Below are 17249 nucleotides of genomic sequence, written 5' to 3' on the forward strand. Positions count from 1 at the left end.
AAAGGCAGATTCTCCAATCCTCTCATGTAGTCTCTTTTTAGAATTTAAGATGTCTGGCACCAGAACCTATCCCAGGTTCATGAGCTGGCTTTTTGGAGCCCATTCCCTATGGTGGGATACCTTGCTCAGCTTTGATACAGGGGGGAGGGACTATTGACTTCCCAAGGAAGGTCTTACCCCCTCTGAGGTGGGGGGTGGGATGGGGAGAGGTGGGGATTTGGGAGAAGGGAGGAAGGGGAACTGGGGTTGGTATGTAAGATGCCAGGAGTGAGTAAGAGCACAGGGGACAGCATTTGGAGACAGTAGATGCGGTTGATCTGTGGGGATTATATCCCCACAGGAATTCATTTGGCTATACTCATGATATTTTCTTAAACCTTCTGGGTTCCAAATGTAGTAGTGTTAAAAAAATGTGCACTCCTTTAGTCCCAGCATTAGGAGGCAGAGGCAGATGGGTTTGATCTACATGACAGCCAGGGCTACATGAAGAAACCCTGACTTGACACAAAGCAAAACCAAAGAAAAAAGTGGAAAATTCAGGATCTCAGTTTGCTTTTAATTTTTTTGCTGGTATCAAAATTAACCATAAAATTAATTGAATTATATAGAAGACTTATATCACTAGAGTGTAGGGTATCATAGATAGTGTAGGGTATGTATATATGTATATATATATATATATTCATTAATGACTTAAGCATAAAGTGACTTACATTTCTTAAGCGTTGAATTATCTTAATGTCATTTAAATCACATTTTAAATAGTAAGGTAAGTGTTGCAGTAACAGCAACATATGGACACTTTTACAGAAAGAAAAAAAAAATCTAGAAACTGGCATCCTTTTTATCCTTTAGGATGTTTTAAATTGAATGGTTACCAGTGCCTACCCACCATCATAGTTATTTGTCCCTATGGAATGTTTTAAAGAGAAAACAATGTTAACTCCTCAAGAGAACTTAAGAGCACCAGTACTTCTGGTGGGGCTGTGGGAACAGAGGAAGTGCAAAGGAAGGTTGAAGGGGAATAGTTGGTGGCTGTTGTTCAGGACTTGTGACTGGAACCTCTGTTTGCTGCCATGTCTAGTTCTCAATTTACAGCAGCATACTTTGTCCTGCCAGTCTTTATCTACAAACAAGGAAAGTAGAGTATCTTTTGCTACATGGTCTGTGATTGGTGTGACTACATGTAACTGCATCCCCAGGTTCAGCTGGAGACTCTGCTCTTAGCAGCTCCTGACAGAGTTAGAGAAGTTTCTCTTCGGCGTCAGATATTTCTTTTTTTAAATTTTAATTTCATTTTGTATTATTTAAGTTGTCATGCAAAGTGGTAGGCTTTACTGCAGTATTATCATCCATTTATGTTCTTATGCTTTGCGCCTGTTCATTTCCCTCTGCCCTTCAGCTGCAGATCTTTCTCTAAAAACCTGACATTTCTCCTAATGGGGTTTTAAAAGAAAAATGTATTCTAAGGTTTTTGGTAGAGTGCTTCAGAGGCTGGAATGACTTTTCTCTAGGGTTTTCCTTTCTCTTGGAGATGGCTCTTAAACATCATATGTTCTGTCCTTGAAGCCATGTGCTCAGAGTTGTAGTTTTGTTTCCATAACTAGTGCGCTGGGAGCAGACCCTTGGAGCCATTGTCAGACAGAGGAATCAGCCCATGACCCCAGAGGCAGTGAGGGCCAACTGGGAGAAGATCTGTGACTTCAGCAATGCCAGCAAGCCACAGACCATTCAAGGTACAGTCCCAGGCCATGTGGTCCTGGTCAGGGAGCAGAGGTGACAAGCTGTCTTCTCCATATGCAGTTTCATCTGTTTCAGCTGTGCATCAGCCGGCACTTGGCTCTAGGGGACATACACAGTTTCTGCTCCATTAGGTGCTGGGAGTCTCTGTAGTTAGGATAGTGTTCTTACTCTCATAGTCACTTTGTTCAGTGTATCTTAGTCCTGTGTGTTTGGTTGGTGTGTTTCTGGTGGGTGGGTGGCAGTGGTGTGTATACTCATTTGTGTGACATGCACTCTCTCCCCAAATGATGCTTGGTTTTGGAGTCTATTTTTCTAGCCATATGCACTTTTTTTTATTTTTACATTGATTTTAAGTGTGTGCATGTGTGTGTGCGCTTGTGTAAGTGCAAGCACCTTTGGAGTTCAGAGGAGGGCATCCGATGTCCTGGAGCTGTAATTATAGGTTGTGAACTCCCCAGTGTGGGTGCTGGGGACTGAACTCTGGTCCTCTGTAAGAGCAGTGTGCATTCCTAACCTTGGAACATCTCTCTAGCCCCTAGCCACATGTTCTTAATCTGACACAGCTTTGTCTATTGCCCTAAACATGCATGTATCTTAAGTTACAGATGTGCATTGGTTCAGCTCATTGTCTTTGCTGTTCTCTTCTATCCCACGTGCTCCTCCTTTTGTCACCTATATATAATTTTAGCACTTCTTTAGAAAAACTCAGACCCCAAATGTTCAGCAAGATATTCCCACATATTCTGGGCTGTGTTCTATTCTGTTAGCTGAACTCCTAGCACGTGAACATCTAATGGTAACTGTTCTTACTGCTTTTGTTCCAGATGTATGGCTTATTAACTGCATGTTAAGTTCCTTGGAGGCAGAGACCATTTTACACGTATTTATCTTTTTGGTGCTGAGGGTAGAACTCAGGACCTCGGGCATGCTGGACAAGCACTGTACCGCCAAGCACAATCCAGTTTATGTGGAATCCTCCTAAAAATAGATTTTTAATTAGTTCTTTGAAAAGTTCATATATGTGTACAACGTATTTTGATCATATTCACCCCACTCTATTCTAGCTGTTCTCATATCGACTGTCTATACTGCTACCCTTATCCCAGTCTTACCTTCATGTCCTCTTTGTTGTTGTTGTTTTAATAACCCATTTAGTTCAGAGTCATGGGTGTGCGGCCATCCACTGGAATGGAAAGATCACTGGAAGTGTGTGGTAGATGTTGTCTAGCACATTGCAGTTTTCATTACTCAGATTTTACAGCAAAGCTCTATCTTTTTAATTGTAGAATCAACCGGTCGTGTAATTGAAGTTTTACATAAGGTAGATTCGGAAGGAGTCTCACAAAATCACACCAGTCATGTGACATCTACAGACACATCAGGATTTGTAAGTAGGGGAAGCCTGAAACCAACCTACAGACCCATCCTCTCTCCCTTTCTTTAGCCTTCCTTTTGGAGACAGTCAGTGTTGTTCATCACAGAGAAAATCAGTGGTGTGTCTTCAGAAACTGTTTATCATTGTCTTTGGAATCAGGTTGAGTTTGATGTTCAAGGAATTCACGACAACCACATGAGCATGTGGCTTGATGTTAATTCTGAAGTTCAGATAACTCTATTCTTCTACCTTTCCTCGGAGATTTTTCTGGGCTGTACTGTGCTTTTTGCATTGATGGAGATCTGTTTTGAGAGGAGGGGATTTGGTATTGTTTTCCAAAGCTCTTCAGCTTCTGCTCTGGGCATTTCTGTGTGATAACTGTAAGAGCTGGAAGCCTTTCTGTTTTCAGGGGTATAGTTTTGCATGTAATTTTTAATAGTCTTTCTTTGGGGTTGTGGTGAATCAAGTTAGTTGTCCAGTTAATGTGTTAGCTAGCTGATGCCCTCCTTGCTATTTGAAAGTAACACAGGAAGATACTGAATGGAAGGGAGAAAGCTGTTACCTCTACTGTTGATGAAAAGGCGTTCATGTGTGGTACTCTTGTCAGTTTTCCATGATGTGGGGTCTAGTGTTCATGTTTGGTGCTTGTCAGTTTTCCATGATGTGGGATCTAGTGTTCATGGTGGTGCTCCCATCAGTCTTCCTCCATGTGCAGTCCTCATTCTGCCCATTTTACTCTATCTCTTCATGGCTAACTTTAAATGCTTTTGAAATGGATTTGAATTTTTTGAAAATTTTTGGGGGGATGGCATCAATGGCTCATGGGGAGTCTGTCCTACAGGTTCTTGGGCATGTTCACCTTTCTCTTGCCAACCGGAAGCAAGCCTCTCTCTATGCTGAAAATGGCTGAATCAGTAACACTTTGAAATTTTGATATTTCCAAAACATTTTAACAAAATAATTCTTTAGGCTGTTAATTGAAAAAGTAAAATAAATAAGCGACTTCTTGTAAACTATACCCTAAATGTAGATAGAATGAGCAAATACAAGCTGAACATTAAAATACAACTTTCTTTTTTGTTGTTTTTCTTCAGTTTGACAAGTGTCTTTTCCTTAAACATTAGTAATCCTCCTTCAGACATAATTTTTCTAAGTTTTTGAGAAAGGATGTTTATTTTATTGGTCTTTTCCTTTTTTTTTTTTGTTTTTTTTTTTTTTTTTTTTTTTTTTTTTTTTTGTTTTGTTTTGTTTTTTTGTTTTGTTTTGTTTTGTTTGGCTCTCCAGGCAAGATCTTTTAAGGGAAAGCTTTGATAAACTATATTACAAAATGTTGACATGTTTTTGCTTTACTGTGTGAGGATCAGGAATATGAGGAGGGTTCTAGCTCTTGCTCTGTGATACTTGTCAGTACTGTTTGCTGGATGTAATAGCAGGTTGGGATGTGTGTGTATGTATGGCTTAATATTTATTTTTACTACACATACAAAATTAATATAAGAAAACTAATTTTTATTATATATATGTATATATATTTCTTTTCACCCTATAGGTTCTTGATGAATATATTATGCATTATGGCTTCCAGTTTAGTGTTTTTATGAGAGTGTGAATGAGTGGGTCTCTGTCTATATCTGTTTCTTGGGCCTTTCCTTCTCTTTGTTTTGTCTTAGTCCCATGTGTTAGTTTTTGCTTTATTCTGTAATACTATAGTTTACTATATTATTATTCCTTAGAAGCCTGTTTTCTAACAAGAGACAAAAGGGGTGACTCCAGATGAAGGGGATATGGGAAGGAATCAGTAGAGGGAGGGAACACTGTAATATTATGCCAGAACAAAAAAGTCTTTTTTCATAAAAAAAAGTATAGTAGATGAGAAAGAAATCATTCATTACATATTGCCCTGGTATTTTGTGACCCAGAAAGCTGTAGTTATCAGTTAGAAATCTGATTTTTGAGCCTGAGAACATTGCTAGCTTATAGTTATGATTTGGAGTTGGGGCCAGCAGATGTTTCTGTGGTGGTCAATAGTCTTCCTGTTTTTCTTTTAGGCTGCTGCTGTTGGCTATAAGCTTCCTTCATTTTCCTCTTCGTATACGGAACTGGAGAGCATTATGTATGCCCTTGGAGTAGGTGCTTCAGTTAAGAATCCGAAGGATTTGAAGTTTGTGTATGAAGGAAGTGCTGACTTCTCCTGTTTGCCCACCTTTGGAGTTATTGTTGCTCAGAAGTCCATGATGAATGGAGGGCTAGCAGAGATTCCTGGACTGTCAATCAACTTTGCAAAGGTATGCCTACTAAGAAACTTGTTTTTTTCCCTTATTTCTTTAAGTGTAGTTGGTAAATGTAAATGTCTCATACTATATTATTATTACAAACTACATAATACAATTTATACATATGAATACACATACACATATGTGTGATATGTGTATATATATATACATATATATATAATGATTATATTGAAATAAAATCGACTATGGTGGTTGGCTTAGCAGTAATGATTTAATATATCTTTTGACTTTTCACAAATGGAGAGTTAGTTTTAAATTCTATGAAGAAAATACTTACATATAGTCCTGTAATCCTGGAATAATGTTAATTCTGTCTCTATCATTTTCTTGTTACTGTAATTGTAAGTAACCGCTCTAGGCTTTGGCTTCTTTATCCATAGAGTGATAGGCAGTCTTTACCTCATGACAGTGATGAAGGAGAACAACCACTAATTATCTTGGGAAAAGATCTCTAGCATAAACAGGCCCCGAGGTAGCATGTACTTCATGTACTTGACTTGTTTTGGAACAGCACAGAATCAGTCTTAACTGTAGAGTGCAGAGAGGATCTATTCAGGGCTGTTACAAGAAGGAAGCCTTGTGGTAGTTATATAAGGATTTTAGTTTATATTCCTTTTTTTTTTTTTTTTTTTTTTTTAGTTCTTTGAGAATTTCATACTGTGTGCTTTGATCATATTCATTCCTTCACCCCCAAACCTTCCCAGACTCACCTCCCATTTTCTACCCACCAAACTCCTCCTCCCCAAAGATTATTTTGTGTGCAGCATTATGCCTGCATGTATGCCTGCAGGCTAGAAGAGGGCCCCAGGTCTCATTACAGATGGTTGTAAGCCATCATGTGGTTGCTTGGAAATGAATTCAGGACCTCTGGAAAAGCAGCCAGTGTTCTTAACTGCTGAGCTATCTCTCCAGTCCTCTTTTTATTTAAGTCCAACAAGACCAATTTGTGCTGCCCACATATTATTAGATGTGAGTCTTTGATTGAAGCCGTGATAATATACCAGCCCACAGAGGCCAGAGGTCAGCACAAGGTGCCATCTCTCCGGTGCTGTCTACCTTGTTTATGAAACAGGGTCTCATTGGTCTAGATTTGTTGATTAGGCTAGGCTGGTTGGCAGCAAGCCCCGGGATCTGCCTGTGTTCACCCGCCCAGCACCGTGATTCCGAGCATTCACTGCCACATCTGTGTCTTCTACATGGGTTCTGGGCACACTCAGGCCCTCATGCTTCCATAGCAAGCACTTTGCTAACTGAACCATCTCTCCAGCCTTCACATACTTGTCTTGAGGGAGAATGGTTTGTTTTGTACAAGCTTGAGCTGTCTGGTACTTATTTAAGTGGAGATGAGGAAGGCATAGTTGATTGTGAATAGCGTGGTAAGGAAAGATCTAACCAGGATCCTCCACATTCAAGTAATGTTTACAAGTGAGGGACTAGCTAAAATCACCTATCTGTGAATTTAGGTAGAGAAGATGCCTGAGTTTTGGGCTCCTGAAGTGTTTAGAGGTTGAAGAGACATGGAAAAATTAGCAAAACAAATTGGGTAGGATGGCCCACAGCATGAGCAACATGACATTAAAGAAGCCAGAAGAAAGTACTTCAAGAAGGAAGAGATCTTAAGAAAACTTGGCCTAGGGTTTGTTTTAGTTTCATATGTAGGTGTGAGCCAATTCCAGCAATGGTGACTGACTCAGAGTTATGAGCAGCTTTCTGTCTAGTTGAATTGATCAGCCCATTGCTGATGTCTTTCCTGTTGGAGTAGCAGGTACTCATTTTCTTAGACTATTTGACATCATTTGAAGGAAGGGCTGGAAACCTGTGCTGGACACTTTGCCTTTTTAACTCCCCTCCCATGTTATATGCTGAATCAGGTAAGATGTTCACAGTCTGTGGCCAGGAGTGACAGCCATCTGGAAATCTGTTTCTCAGTTTTCCTAGCTTTGAGTTTCAAGGTACAGTGAGGAAGGCACTCCTTTTGTTTCCCATCACCCTCGCTCTGCTCCTTCCGTGTTTTGGGGAAGACTGGGAAGCTATCCTGTTGTTGTAGGTGCAGGTACTCGGATGTGGACACTCTACTCAGGTTTACTCGCATGTGGTGCTTTGCTGCGCTGAGCTCAGATTGCAGTGTGCTTGGTTTCTACTCTTTGAGATACACAGAGGGAATGTTGACATTAATGATGTCTTTGCCTTTCAGTATGCTTAGGTTTATCTTTGTGTTTTAGCTGAGTCATATCTACTTGGTTTGTGTGATTTGAAGTTTCCAGCCCTGGCTCATTAGGTTCATTTTTACTGAGTGAATATTTACGGAATGCCCAATATATTCTAGGCATTATTGTATACACTTGGAACAGAGCCTGATTGAGTGGTTCCATTGGTAAATCAATAAGGGTCCCTGAATTCTAAGAATGCAAATTTATCTTCTCTTCTCCAAAAGATCTGTTTGTCTTTATGCTGGTGTGCTAATTGTTTCTACATTGCATGATTAAGAAGTAAAAACCATACTGAGATAGATGACACAGGAAAAATACTGATGTGGTGTGTGGATAGTAAAATATTACCTTTGCTTAGCAGTACCCACAGGTAGACACTGGTTCATGAGAGTTTGCTAATAAATTTGCATTTGTTGTAACATAGGTTCTTCATGGAGAGCAATACTTGGAGTTGTATAAACCACTTCCTCGATCAGGTGAGTTTATGTGAGCTAATTGCCTGATGCTATGCTTTAATTTTCTGATTAACCCCCTAGTCATCCCATTATGTTACATTGGCATAGTCCAGCCCAACAAGGTATCAGAAGTATCCATATGTAACCGTAGATTAACCAGTCCCTAATTGTCTTCCACTATCAGTAAAACTATTGATTTAATACTACTAGTTTATCTGTAGTGATATATATATGTATATATCACTACAAGTTTATCTTTAGTGTAGTTTATATGAATGATTGTGTATCAGTTATGGTTCCTGTGGCTGCTTATCTTTATATTGATTTGCATAAAGCAAACAATGCAAAAGATACAGCATTTATAATTTTTCATATTTCCTTGGAAGAGAAGAAAATACTTTGGATGTTCACCAAAGCATTCTGTCTATCTATATCTATCCTTTTTTTGATAGGCCCAGGGTGACCTCCAACTTTTTCTCTAGCAGAGGATGACCTTGAACTTCTGATCCTCCTCGTCCTCCTCCTTTCTGATTCCTGGAATTAAGGCTTGAGCCACACTAGACAAGGTTTATGTTGGGATGGAACCAAGGAGCTTTGAATAGTAGGCAGCACCCTGTTGACTGAACTATGTCCCCAGCTCCAACGTTTTCATTTGAAATATGTACTTAGCTGAAACAGAATTACATCACCCCCTCCAGCCCTCTAGTACCTCCCATCTACCCTCCTTTGAACTTCTCCCATGCTTCCTGATTCTCAAGTTGATACCCCTTTTCTTTGACTATTATTACATGTGTCTATATACAAATGCATATGAATATAACCTGCTGAGTTAGTTTTTGTTGTTTGTGGATGCATGGTTTCTGGGATGACCATTCTTATTGAATATTCAATAAGGGGACTCACCCCTGGGAGAGGATAATTCTCCTCCTTAACAGTCAGTAGTTGCCTATAGTTCTTTGTCAAATAGTGGGGCTCTGGAATTTCCCTCTTTCTATGTTAACATGTCCATCTGTGGTACCATTGCTCTAGTCTTACATATTCATTCATACCTAGGACAGACTGTTTTATAGAAATTCTGGCTCTTTTAATCCTTGTCCTCCTATTTCATGATGTTTCCTGAGCCATAGATGGAGGAGTTGTGATGTAGATGATTCCACTGGGGCTGGGTTTTCCATGATCTGTTGATCATGTGATGTAGCTGTAGTCAGTCACTGGAGCTTGGATCCCCACCATCCATTGATGTGTGAATTGTGTCCAGTTATGATTTTCTGTGACCACCTTCATTGCTATAGAGAGAGGTGGTGGCTACACTTGCATGGGGTAATAAGGGTAAGATTCAGAATGTAGCAAGGAATTAATGCTGGCCTAGAAAAATTGGGGTAGTATTCATGACCTCACTAGCCCCAGGAAGCTGGCTACATTTCCGGTACCAGGCATGATTTCCCTCATGTTGAGTGGTCCTTAGTCCCATTAGACAGCTGTTGGTTACCACCCTTTAGCTAAAGGGTGCAGCCTTGTGACAACTTTATGCATGTCTTGTTGTGCTGGCAATTGCCATGGTTTATAGATATTGCATCCGAATAGAACTGTTTAATTGTACCCCTCCCCTAGTAGTTTGTATTTTCTGGAACCATGGAAGCTAGAATACGGGAAAAAGGTGTTCAGGTTAGGTTCAGATCAAATCATTGAATTCTGTACCTTAAGTGTGTGGTGTCTTCAGCAATAGGGGCCCACCCCTGACAAGCAACCAAGGGCTATATCAGTAATATTGTTTGGGGAGCTATTTGAATTACCCTGACTGACCATTCAGAAGGAGTTTTCTCATGCCCAGTACTGGAGTTTTTGTTATTTTCTTTTATTTTGTGTGTGTTTATATGTATTGTATATAACTTTAGGCAAATAGAAAAAAGTATGATGCTTTAAGACTTTATCAAACAACCTTGGTGCCATTTGTACCTCTTCTTGTCCTTCCTCCTTCTGTGTTGACCTCCCTACTGTGCGTTTGGAACTCTGTCCTCCTTATTCCATTGTCTACTTCATATCACCTGTATTCTGCTATTCTCTTCCTACTCCCACTCCCAATTATTCCTTTATCTTCCTATCTCCCTAATTATCCCCCATCCCCCACTCCCCAATTATTCTGTTATACTTCAGTTTTTGGGGTGATTACTCCATGTTGTATGCTTATATTTGAGGATTTGGAGCTAAGCACCACAGATAAGAGAGAACATGTACCCACCCCATATTTTTATTTTTTCACAATAATTTCATGTATTTTTTCATGTATTTTTTGATGTCAGAGTATGGTTAAAATCAAAGGAGGACTTGGTATTTTTTCACATCATATAATGTAGAATCAGCAAGTAGTCCCTTTAAACGTTGATATTTTACAAAAACTTTGAGTTTGTAACTGCTTTTAAAGTGTAATAGCTATGTTCCATTAAATTGCAGAATACATTTCTAGTTTGTTTATTTAGTCTGAGGCAATACACAGTTTATGGTGACCCTGGGATACTTACCATTTCCAAGGCAGAATATTATAGTATCAGGTATTAGATGCTTTTTAAAAACAACAACAAAAAACCTGGTTATGTCAGAATTATCTGAGCTATTATATATTACCTGCTATTTTAGTCAATATATTCTGTACTAAAGCCCTAGATCTTGTGTGTGTGTATTTATGCGTGCATTTCATAAAGGTCCCTGTATGTTTGATGTGTAGCCAGCCTAGTGGTCTCATTTGGGGAACCATTATTAAGTAAGTAGGTGTGTATAAAATATTGCCCTTAGAGATTTTGTAATATAAAAAGAGATTTGGTATATACTCCAAATAATTAACAGTTGTACATTAATATACTAGGAAGGTATGGATAAATACTTTCCTTGATTTCTTACACATCTTTAGCCTCATGTCATGTTTCTTGTGAGTTCTTTGTCTTCAGTAGTGTCTCTGTGTGTTTGTTATATAGTTTAAAATTTTATCCTTTAGGAAATAAGAATACAGAAAATTTAAGATGCAAGCCAGGCATGGTGACACCACTTTAATCCTAACACTCTGGAGGTAGAGGCTGTCAGGGGAATCTGAAAACAGTTCTCCCTTCCTTAACGATGAGTTGGGAGTGTATAAGGTTTGAGAATAGAGAAAGAGGCAACAAGGGTTGTCACAGGCCTTGAAAGTCAGGCTTGGAGTCCAGTCTGAATGAAGAGTCATCAACAGATTGGTTTTGGGAAGCATCATGCGGAATGTCTTTGTGATGCTTTTCTCTGTCACCATCCCCCACTGGCAGATACTTAGGAAGTTATTGGAGTCTTCACTTTCTGTTCATCTACTTCCCCACCTCTTGCTGACTTTGTTCCTCCATCACCTCCTTAGTATCTTCTGCCTCCATTCCTATTCTGAAGGGACTTTTGCCTCCCTGCAGCCATAGTGCTGAACCCAAGATGTGAATGTGTTTGCTGTTTCCCTATTAAGTCCTCAAATAGCTGTCCATGAACTTTGGGATTAAGTTAATGTACCTATCTTTCTACGTTCAAGTATTAACACAGACTTGCTTTCTGTGAGTCAAAGCTGAAGTTCAAGTTGTGTGGTTGGGGACTGGGTGTTAGTCCAGTTTGTAGGTAAAAGAGAAAGGCGGGTCTTAAATGAATATTTGACAGTTTCATACTTGTATATAATACTTTTTGGTAATCCTCACTCCCTCCTTCTTTCTCCTGCCCTTCTCAACTGCCTTCTTTCCTCAAGTTCCCCCCATTGTTAATTTTTTGTGTTTGCATTTGTCACCCACTGAATTTAATCAGTTAAATGAGAATCAAAAGTTCGGAGAAGAATACTTAGAAAATATTTCACAGAAGCCATAGAGATGTGAGAAGGAATAAGGAGAATGGGATTGGTGCTTACCCAATATTTAGATGCCAGCTGGACCTTGTACTAGGAGTCACTGTCATTGAAAGTGATTATTATGTTTCAAATTTAGTGATTTCCATGTTCTGTATAAGCAATTACTTTTTTAGTGGTAAATTAGGGGAAAATATTTAAAACCATAATTGTTTTCACTTTGCTGAAGTAAGTAGAAACCATGGTAAATTCCTTGACGTCTTATATGTAATTGTTTATCTTACTTTAATTGTAGGAGAACTAAAATGTGAAGCAGTTATTGCTGACATCCTGGATAAAGGATCTGGCATAGTGATTGTTATGGACGGTAACATATCTGTAATTTTTATAATAATACCATTAGAGTGATAGGCTTTGCATGTAACGGACTTCACCACAGAGATTGATCCACTTTGTTCTCTCACAATTTATAAAATGAATACAAAGTAAGCATTTTAAAATTTCATAGGGTCTTTAAGAAAAATAAGGGAGGAGGGGGAATTGGGGCCAAGGCTGGTGCAGGTGGGAAATGTCAGTGTGTTGGACCAATATACCTGAAGCACAGAAGTGAGGTATGTGTCCTGTAAAATCACAGGGAGAGTTATGCCTACCGCGATAGGGTTGATGCACCTGGGCTGTGTTATTGATGCTCTTTTCTGTGTTAGCTTTTTGGATTTGATTATTCTAGATTGCAGTTGGATGTCTAGACTGCATTTAAAACTGTTGAACTCATAATGCGGTTTAAACACTGTAGCCACGTTTTATCTGTGGTAGAAAAAAATCTTATAGTAGTTTATAGTAAGTATTGAATTAATACAATATAAGTAATTAAACATAAGCTGAAGATAGTACAGAAACTTTATTAAGTTTAAGAAGAAGAAAAATAGAGGAGTACATTTTGCTTCTAAGAACAGTGGAAATTAAGGGGGAGCTCATGGAAACCAGCATAGAACTGACCTAGACCCCCTGAATGTGGTGTTAGTTGGGAGGACTGGGTAGTCTATGTGGCCTCTGGTAGTGGGTCAGTATTTATCCCTAGTATATGAGTGGACTTTGGGAGCCTATTCCACATAGAGCCTAGACACATGGGGGAGGGCCTGGGCCCTGCTCCAAATGATATGACAGACTTTGAAGATCCCCCATGGAAGGCCTCACCCTCCCTGGGGAGCAGAAAGGGAACGAGATAGGGGCTTGGTAGGGGAAAGGGAAGGAGGGGAGGGGGAGAGAACTGGGATTGACATATAAAACAAGCTTGTTTCAAATTAAATTAGAAAAACAAACAAAAAACCCAGTGGAAATGTCAGCTCTGCCTGATTTGTCCTTTCTGAGGGAAGTGCGAGAGACTATGTCAGTGCTCTTTGACTTACCATGGGTTGCATCCTGGTAAACATGTTGGAAGTTGAAATAATTTTGGTGAAAATGCATTAACAGCCATGGATGGTTGCATATGGTAATGATCTCAGCACTCATTTGGCTGAGGCAGGAGGAACCTTCTTTGAATCGGGCAGCCCCTGGGCCACTCCTTATTCCACTAGTGGGCACTGTCTCTTTAAGTCTCATGCTCTTCTGAGGTGCTTTGACATTTCAGAGTTTGAGTGTGGTAGCTTGAGTTTTCTTGAGGAATTGTTTGAAATGTTGGTGGCAGATAAAACTTGAGATACAGGTGCTAGTTGGGGGATTTAAAAGGTGAAATCCCCACCATTCATGGTGAAGGGCTGGGGAGCTCTCTCTGCCACCAGAGACTGGAGACGAGCACACCTCAGTAGAGCTTTGCCAATCCCCATGCTCACTGTAAATGCTGACGTTTGCACTGGCCACATTTTATTTACTTATTAAAGAAATTGTGAAGCCTGTCTTCATTAACTAGACATATTTTATGTAATAATTCTCTTTTCCATCTTGCTTCTTTTATAGTTTATTCTTATTCTGGGAAGGAACTTATATGCTATAATCAGTTCTCTGTCTTTGTTGTTGGCTCTGGGGGCTTTGGAGGAAAACGGACATCAGAAAAACTCAAAGTAAGTCATTTTTTTTTTTTTTTGAGGTATAATATTTGTACATTTTTATATGTGCTCAATATGTAAGTTAGAAAAAAATTTGCGTATCTTGGAACACTAATCATTTGTATGTATTGGGAACTTTATGTTCTTGATATATGTTGCTTCATCTTCTGCCATCATACTGTACCGGTCCACACTGGCTGGTTTGTGGCATTGGACTCCTTTCCTCCTCCTCTTCCCTGTCTAGTGATTACTTTCTATTTTCCTTTTTAAAATTATGTGCATGGGTCTGTGCAGGTGTCTAGGAAGCAGAGGCATCAGACCCCTGGTGGGTGCTGGGCACCAAACTTGAGTCTCCTGCAAGGGCTGTATATATTCCATCTGCTGAGATGTCTCTCCAGCCCCACCCATTTTTGTGTTTTTCAGATGATGTCTAATTCTATAGAGCAGGTTGGCTTCAAACTTGTATCAGTTTTCCTGCCTCAGCCTCAGCTTCCCAGGGTGTTAGGGTTGTAGGCCTGGGCCCCTATTCCCAGCTTCTTTCACTCTCTATAAGACTGACTTACTAGGCTCTGAATGAGTCTTTCCATGGTACCTTTCCTCTCCTTCCCTCCTCTCCTACTTAAAAAAGAAGTTAAATCGCTTTTGAAAAGCAGCAGACTTTCTCTTCCTCATGGTCTTTTATTGTGTTTTTGGGATTTGTGGAATGGAATAAATTTGGTGATATCTAAGCTTAGTATTTCATAGTGAAAAATCATTGATGCTATAATTAGAAAGCTGACTTTATTGTAAAAAACTATGTAATGGTGGCACAATTGATTCCCCCCCCCCCCAAGGTGTACGGTTTTTCCTCCCGCCGCCAGTCTTGTCCTGCCGCGGCGCCAGCCCCAAATAATACACAGAGACTCTGTATTTGATATTATACTGTTGGCCAGGTGTTAGTTTCTTATCGGCTAGCTCTGTCTTAATTATTAACCCATTTCTATGTATTTCCACGTAGTCTTACCGAGAGCGGAGGAATGACGGTTCTGTTCTCTCCAGGCTCTCCATCCTGACTCCTCCTCCCTATTTCCTCCTTGTCTCCTAGTCCCTCCTATCTTCCTTTTCTATTGGCCAACAGTGCTTTATTATTAACCAGTATGAAAAACATATATACAGAATGACATCTCCCATCACCACCCCCTCCACTTTTGTCAAGACAGAGTTTCTCTGTGTAGCCTTGTGTAGCCTTGACTATCCTGGAATTTACTCTGTAGATCAGACTTGCCTTGAACTCACAGAGGTCTGCCTGCCTCTGCCTCCTGAGTGCTGGGATTTAAAGGTATGTGCCCCCTGCCCCTGGATGACATTTTATTTTTATATAAATAAGTAAAAACCCGATATAGTTGTTTGAATATAATATAATTCCAATTACAGGGGAATTTGTCTCTGGCCCCAATGTGCACTTGCATTCCTGTATTGCCCCCACATAATTAATGGTAAAAATTAAATTTTTAAAAAAATGTAAATTGTTTAATTCTTAGAGTTGTTATCTTTTTATATAGTAAAAACTGTCTTTTGTCCTCTGTGACCTGAGAATAGTTCTGATAATATTTCTTGTATTGTAAAGAGTCATTTTAGGGAAATTGTAATTTATAAAAAGATAGGAGTTATGACATTTTAAATGCCATTTTTCTCTGTACATAAAAACCCTTTATCCAGTTTGCAGAGTTTATTATATTGACACATGGATGTTTACCGGATGTCAGTTTTGCTAAGAGAATCACATATATTTAAGCTGACTCACATGTCTTTTGATTCCAGGCAGCTGTAGCTGTACCAAAACGACCTCCTGATGCTGTGCTGAGGGACAGCACGTCACTGAATCAGGTGAGGAGTGCTGACTCACTGGGCTCATATACTGCTCTGCTGAAAAGTGTGGGCACCCCATACTGTGTGTGACTTTAGTGGGGTGACTCAGGAATCCTACTCCAAGCAAGGAAAAATGAAACACCATGCTTTGCTTTGTAGAGTAAGTCCCTGGAGAAGGAAGGGCACTCCTTTGATTGATAAGCAGAAAGATAAGGATATTCCCTCCTTAGAGATATGGTGCTTTCAGGTTGTGAGGGAAGAGTCTGAGAAGTATAACAGAGCACAGAGAGGAGGAAGCATGATGGGTGTTAGCTTATGTGAAGGGTGAAGTCACATTTACATTGGCAGGTAATGGGAGGACAATGTGTATGGGCAGATCTTTATAAAAACTGGAAAAATTATGCTATTAAAGCATAAGCTTGTGCTGGGTCATTTATATTAGTAACTTTTTAGTCAGCAAGCAAATACAACTGTATAGTTTTAGCCTTACAAATGCCACTTCCCAGATATGCTGTTTAAGTGTCCACAGGAGAGTTTCTTCACTGGTAGCTGGCTTGACCACACAAGTAAAACACATGTTTCATGAAGAGTAAAGATTTTCATGCAGTGATATAAAAAGGTCAAACAGTGAACAGCTCTCAATACCAGGTGTTGGATTTGAGGGGAATGAGAAACAAACTGTAGTTTCACCAGATATGTGCCTAATGCTAATTATACTGTCAGGATTTCAGTTATTACTGGGTAGGTTGTATTTCCCATTAACATATAATTATTAAAGTCACTACTGTGTTAAATCGACAGCAGATTCTTTTGGGGATCCTTTCAGATTTAGGACATTCCTTTGCGGGGCTGAAAATCATAAATATCACAAATTCCTCACTTGTATAGACCAGGAAATGCAAATTTTCATTAAGTGGTTTTGAGAGGGATCCTGGTAAAATCTTCAGACTTTAAAGATTGAAAAAAGAAAAGAAAAAAAAAAAAACCTTGAGGGCCGAAATTACAATGGTGAAGTAACTCGCAGAGGAGGATAGCTGGGCATCGGACTCCTCCAGAGCAGGGTGGAAATGGGCCATCATTCTTGCGAAATCAAAGGTTGTATCAACTCTTCTAAAAGCACATCATCTAAGCCGTGGCTGAGGAACTCTGACTGACAGATTGAAGTAGCCAAGTGCAAACCCATGACAAGGTTAGAGACCACAAGTGCAGAAATGAGACACAGTATGTAAGTGATGCACCCCCCCCCATCTAGCCATAAAATGGATGAGACGCCCTGCTGTTAGGACACGTGGGAGGTGAAAGACAACATTGATGAAACAGGGAATGAAGGGGGCTGGAGAGATGGCTCAGGAGTTAAGGGCTCTGGCTGCTCAATTCCCAGCACCTGTGTGGAAGCTCATGAAGTTCTGTAACTCCAGTTCTAGGACCCAACACTTTGTTTTGGCCT

General features: G+C 39.8%; 1 protein-coding gene across 1 annotated transcript in view; it reads left to right on the plus strand.

Moving 5' to 3' along the window:
- Hsd17b4 (hydroxysteroid 17-beta dehydrogenase 4) overlaps positions 1-17249 on the plus strand; it is a 74780-nt gene that overhangs the window by 35146 nt on the left and 22385 nt on the right. The window contains exons 11-17 of the mRNA XM_051200734.1: positions 1608-1736; positions 3030-3130; positions 5167-5403; positions 8047-8098; positions 12208-12279; positions 13866-13969; positions 15755-15820. Coding sequence (XP_051056691.1) covers positions 1608-1736; positions 3030-3130; positions 5167-5403; positions 8047-8098; positions 12208-12279; positions 13866-13969; positions 15755-15820 — 761 coding nt within the window. The remainder of the gene's footprint in view (positions 1-1607; positions 1737-3029; positions 3131-5166; positions 5404-8046; positions 8099-12207; positions 12280-13865; positions 13970-15754; positions 15821-17249) is intronic.

Source organism: Phodopus roborovskii, unplaced genomic scaffold (assembly GCF_943737965.1).
Source record: "Phodopus roborovskii unplaced genomic scaffold, PHOROB, whole genome shotgun sequence".
Taxonomy (NCBI): domain Eukaryota; kingdom Metazoa; phylum Chordata; class Mammalia; order Rodentia; family Cricetidae; genus Phodopus; species Phodopus roborovskii.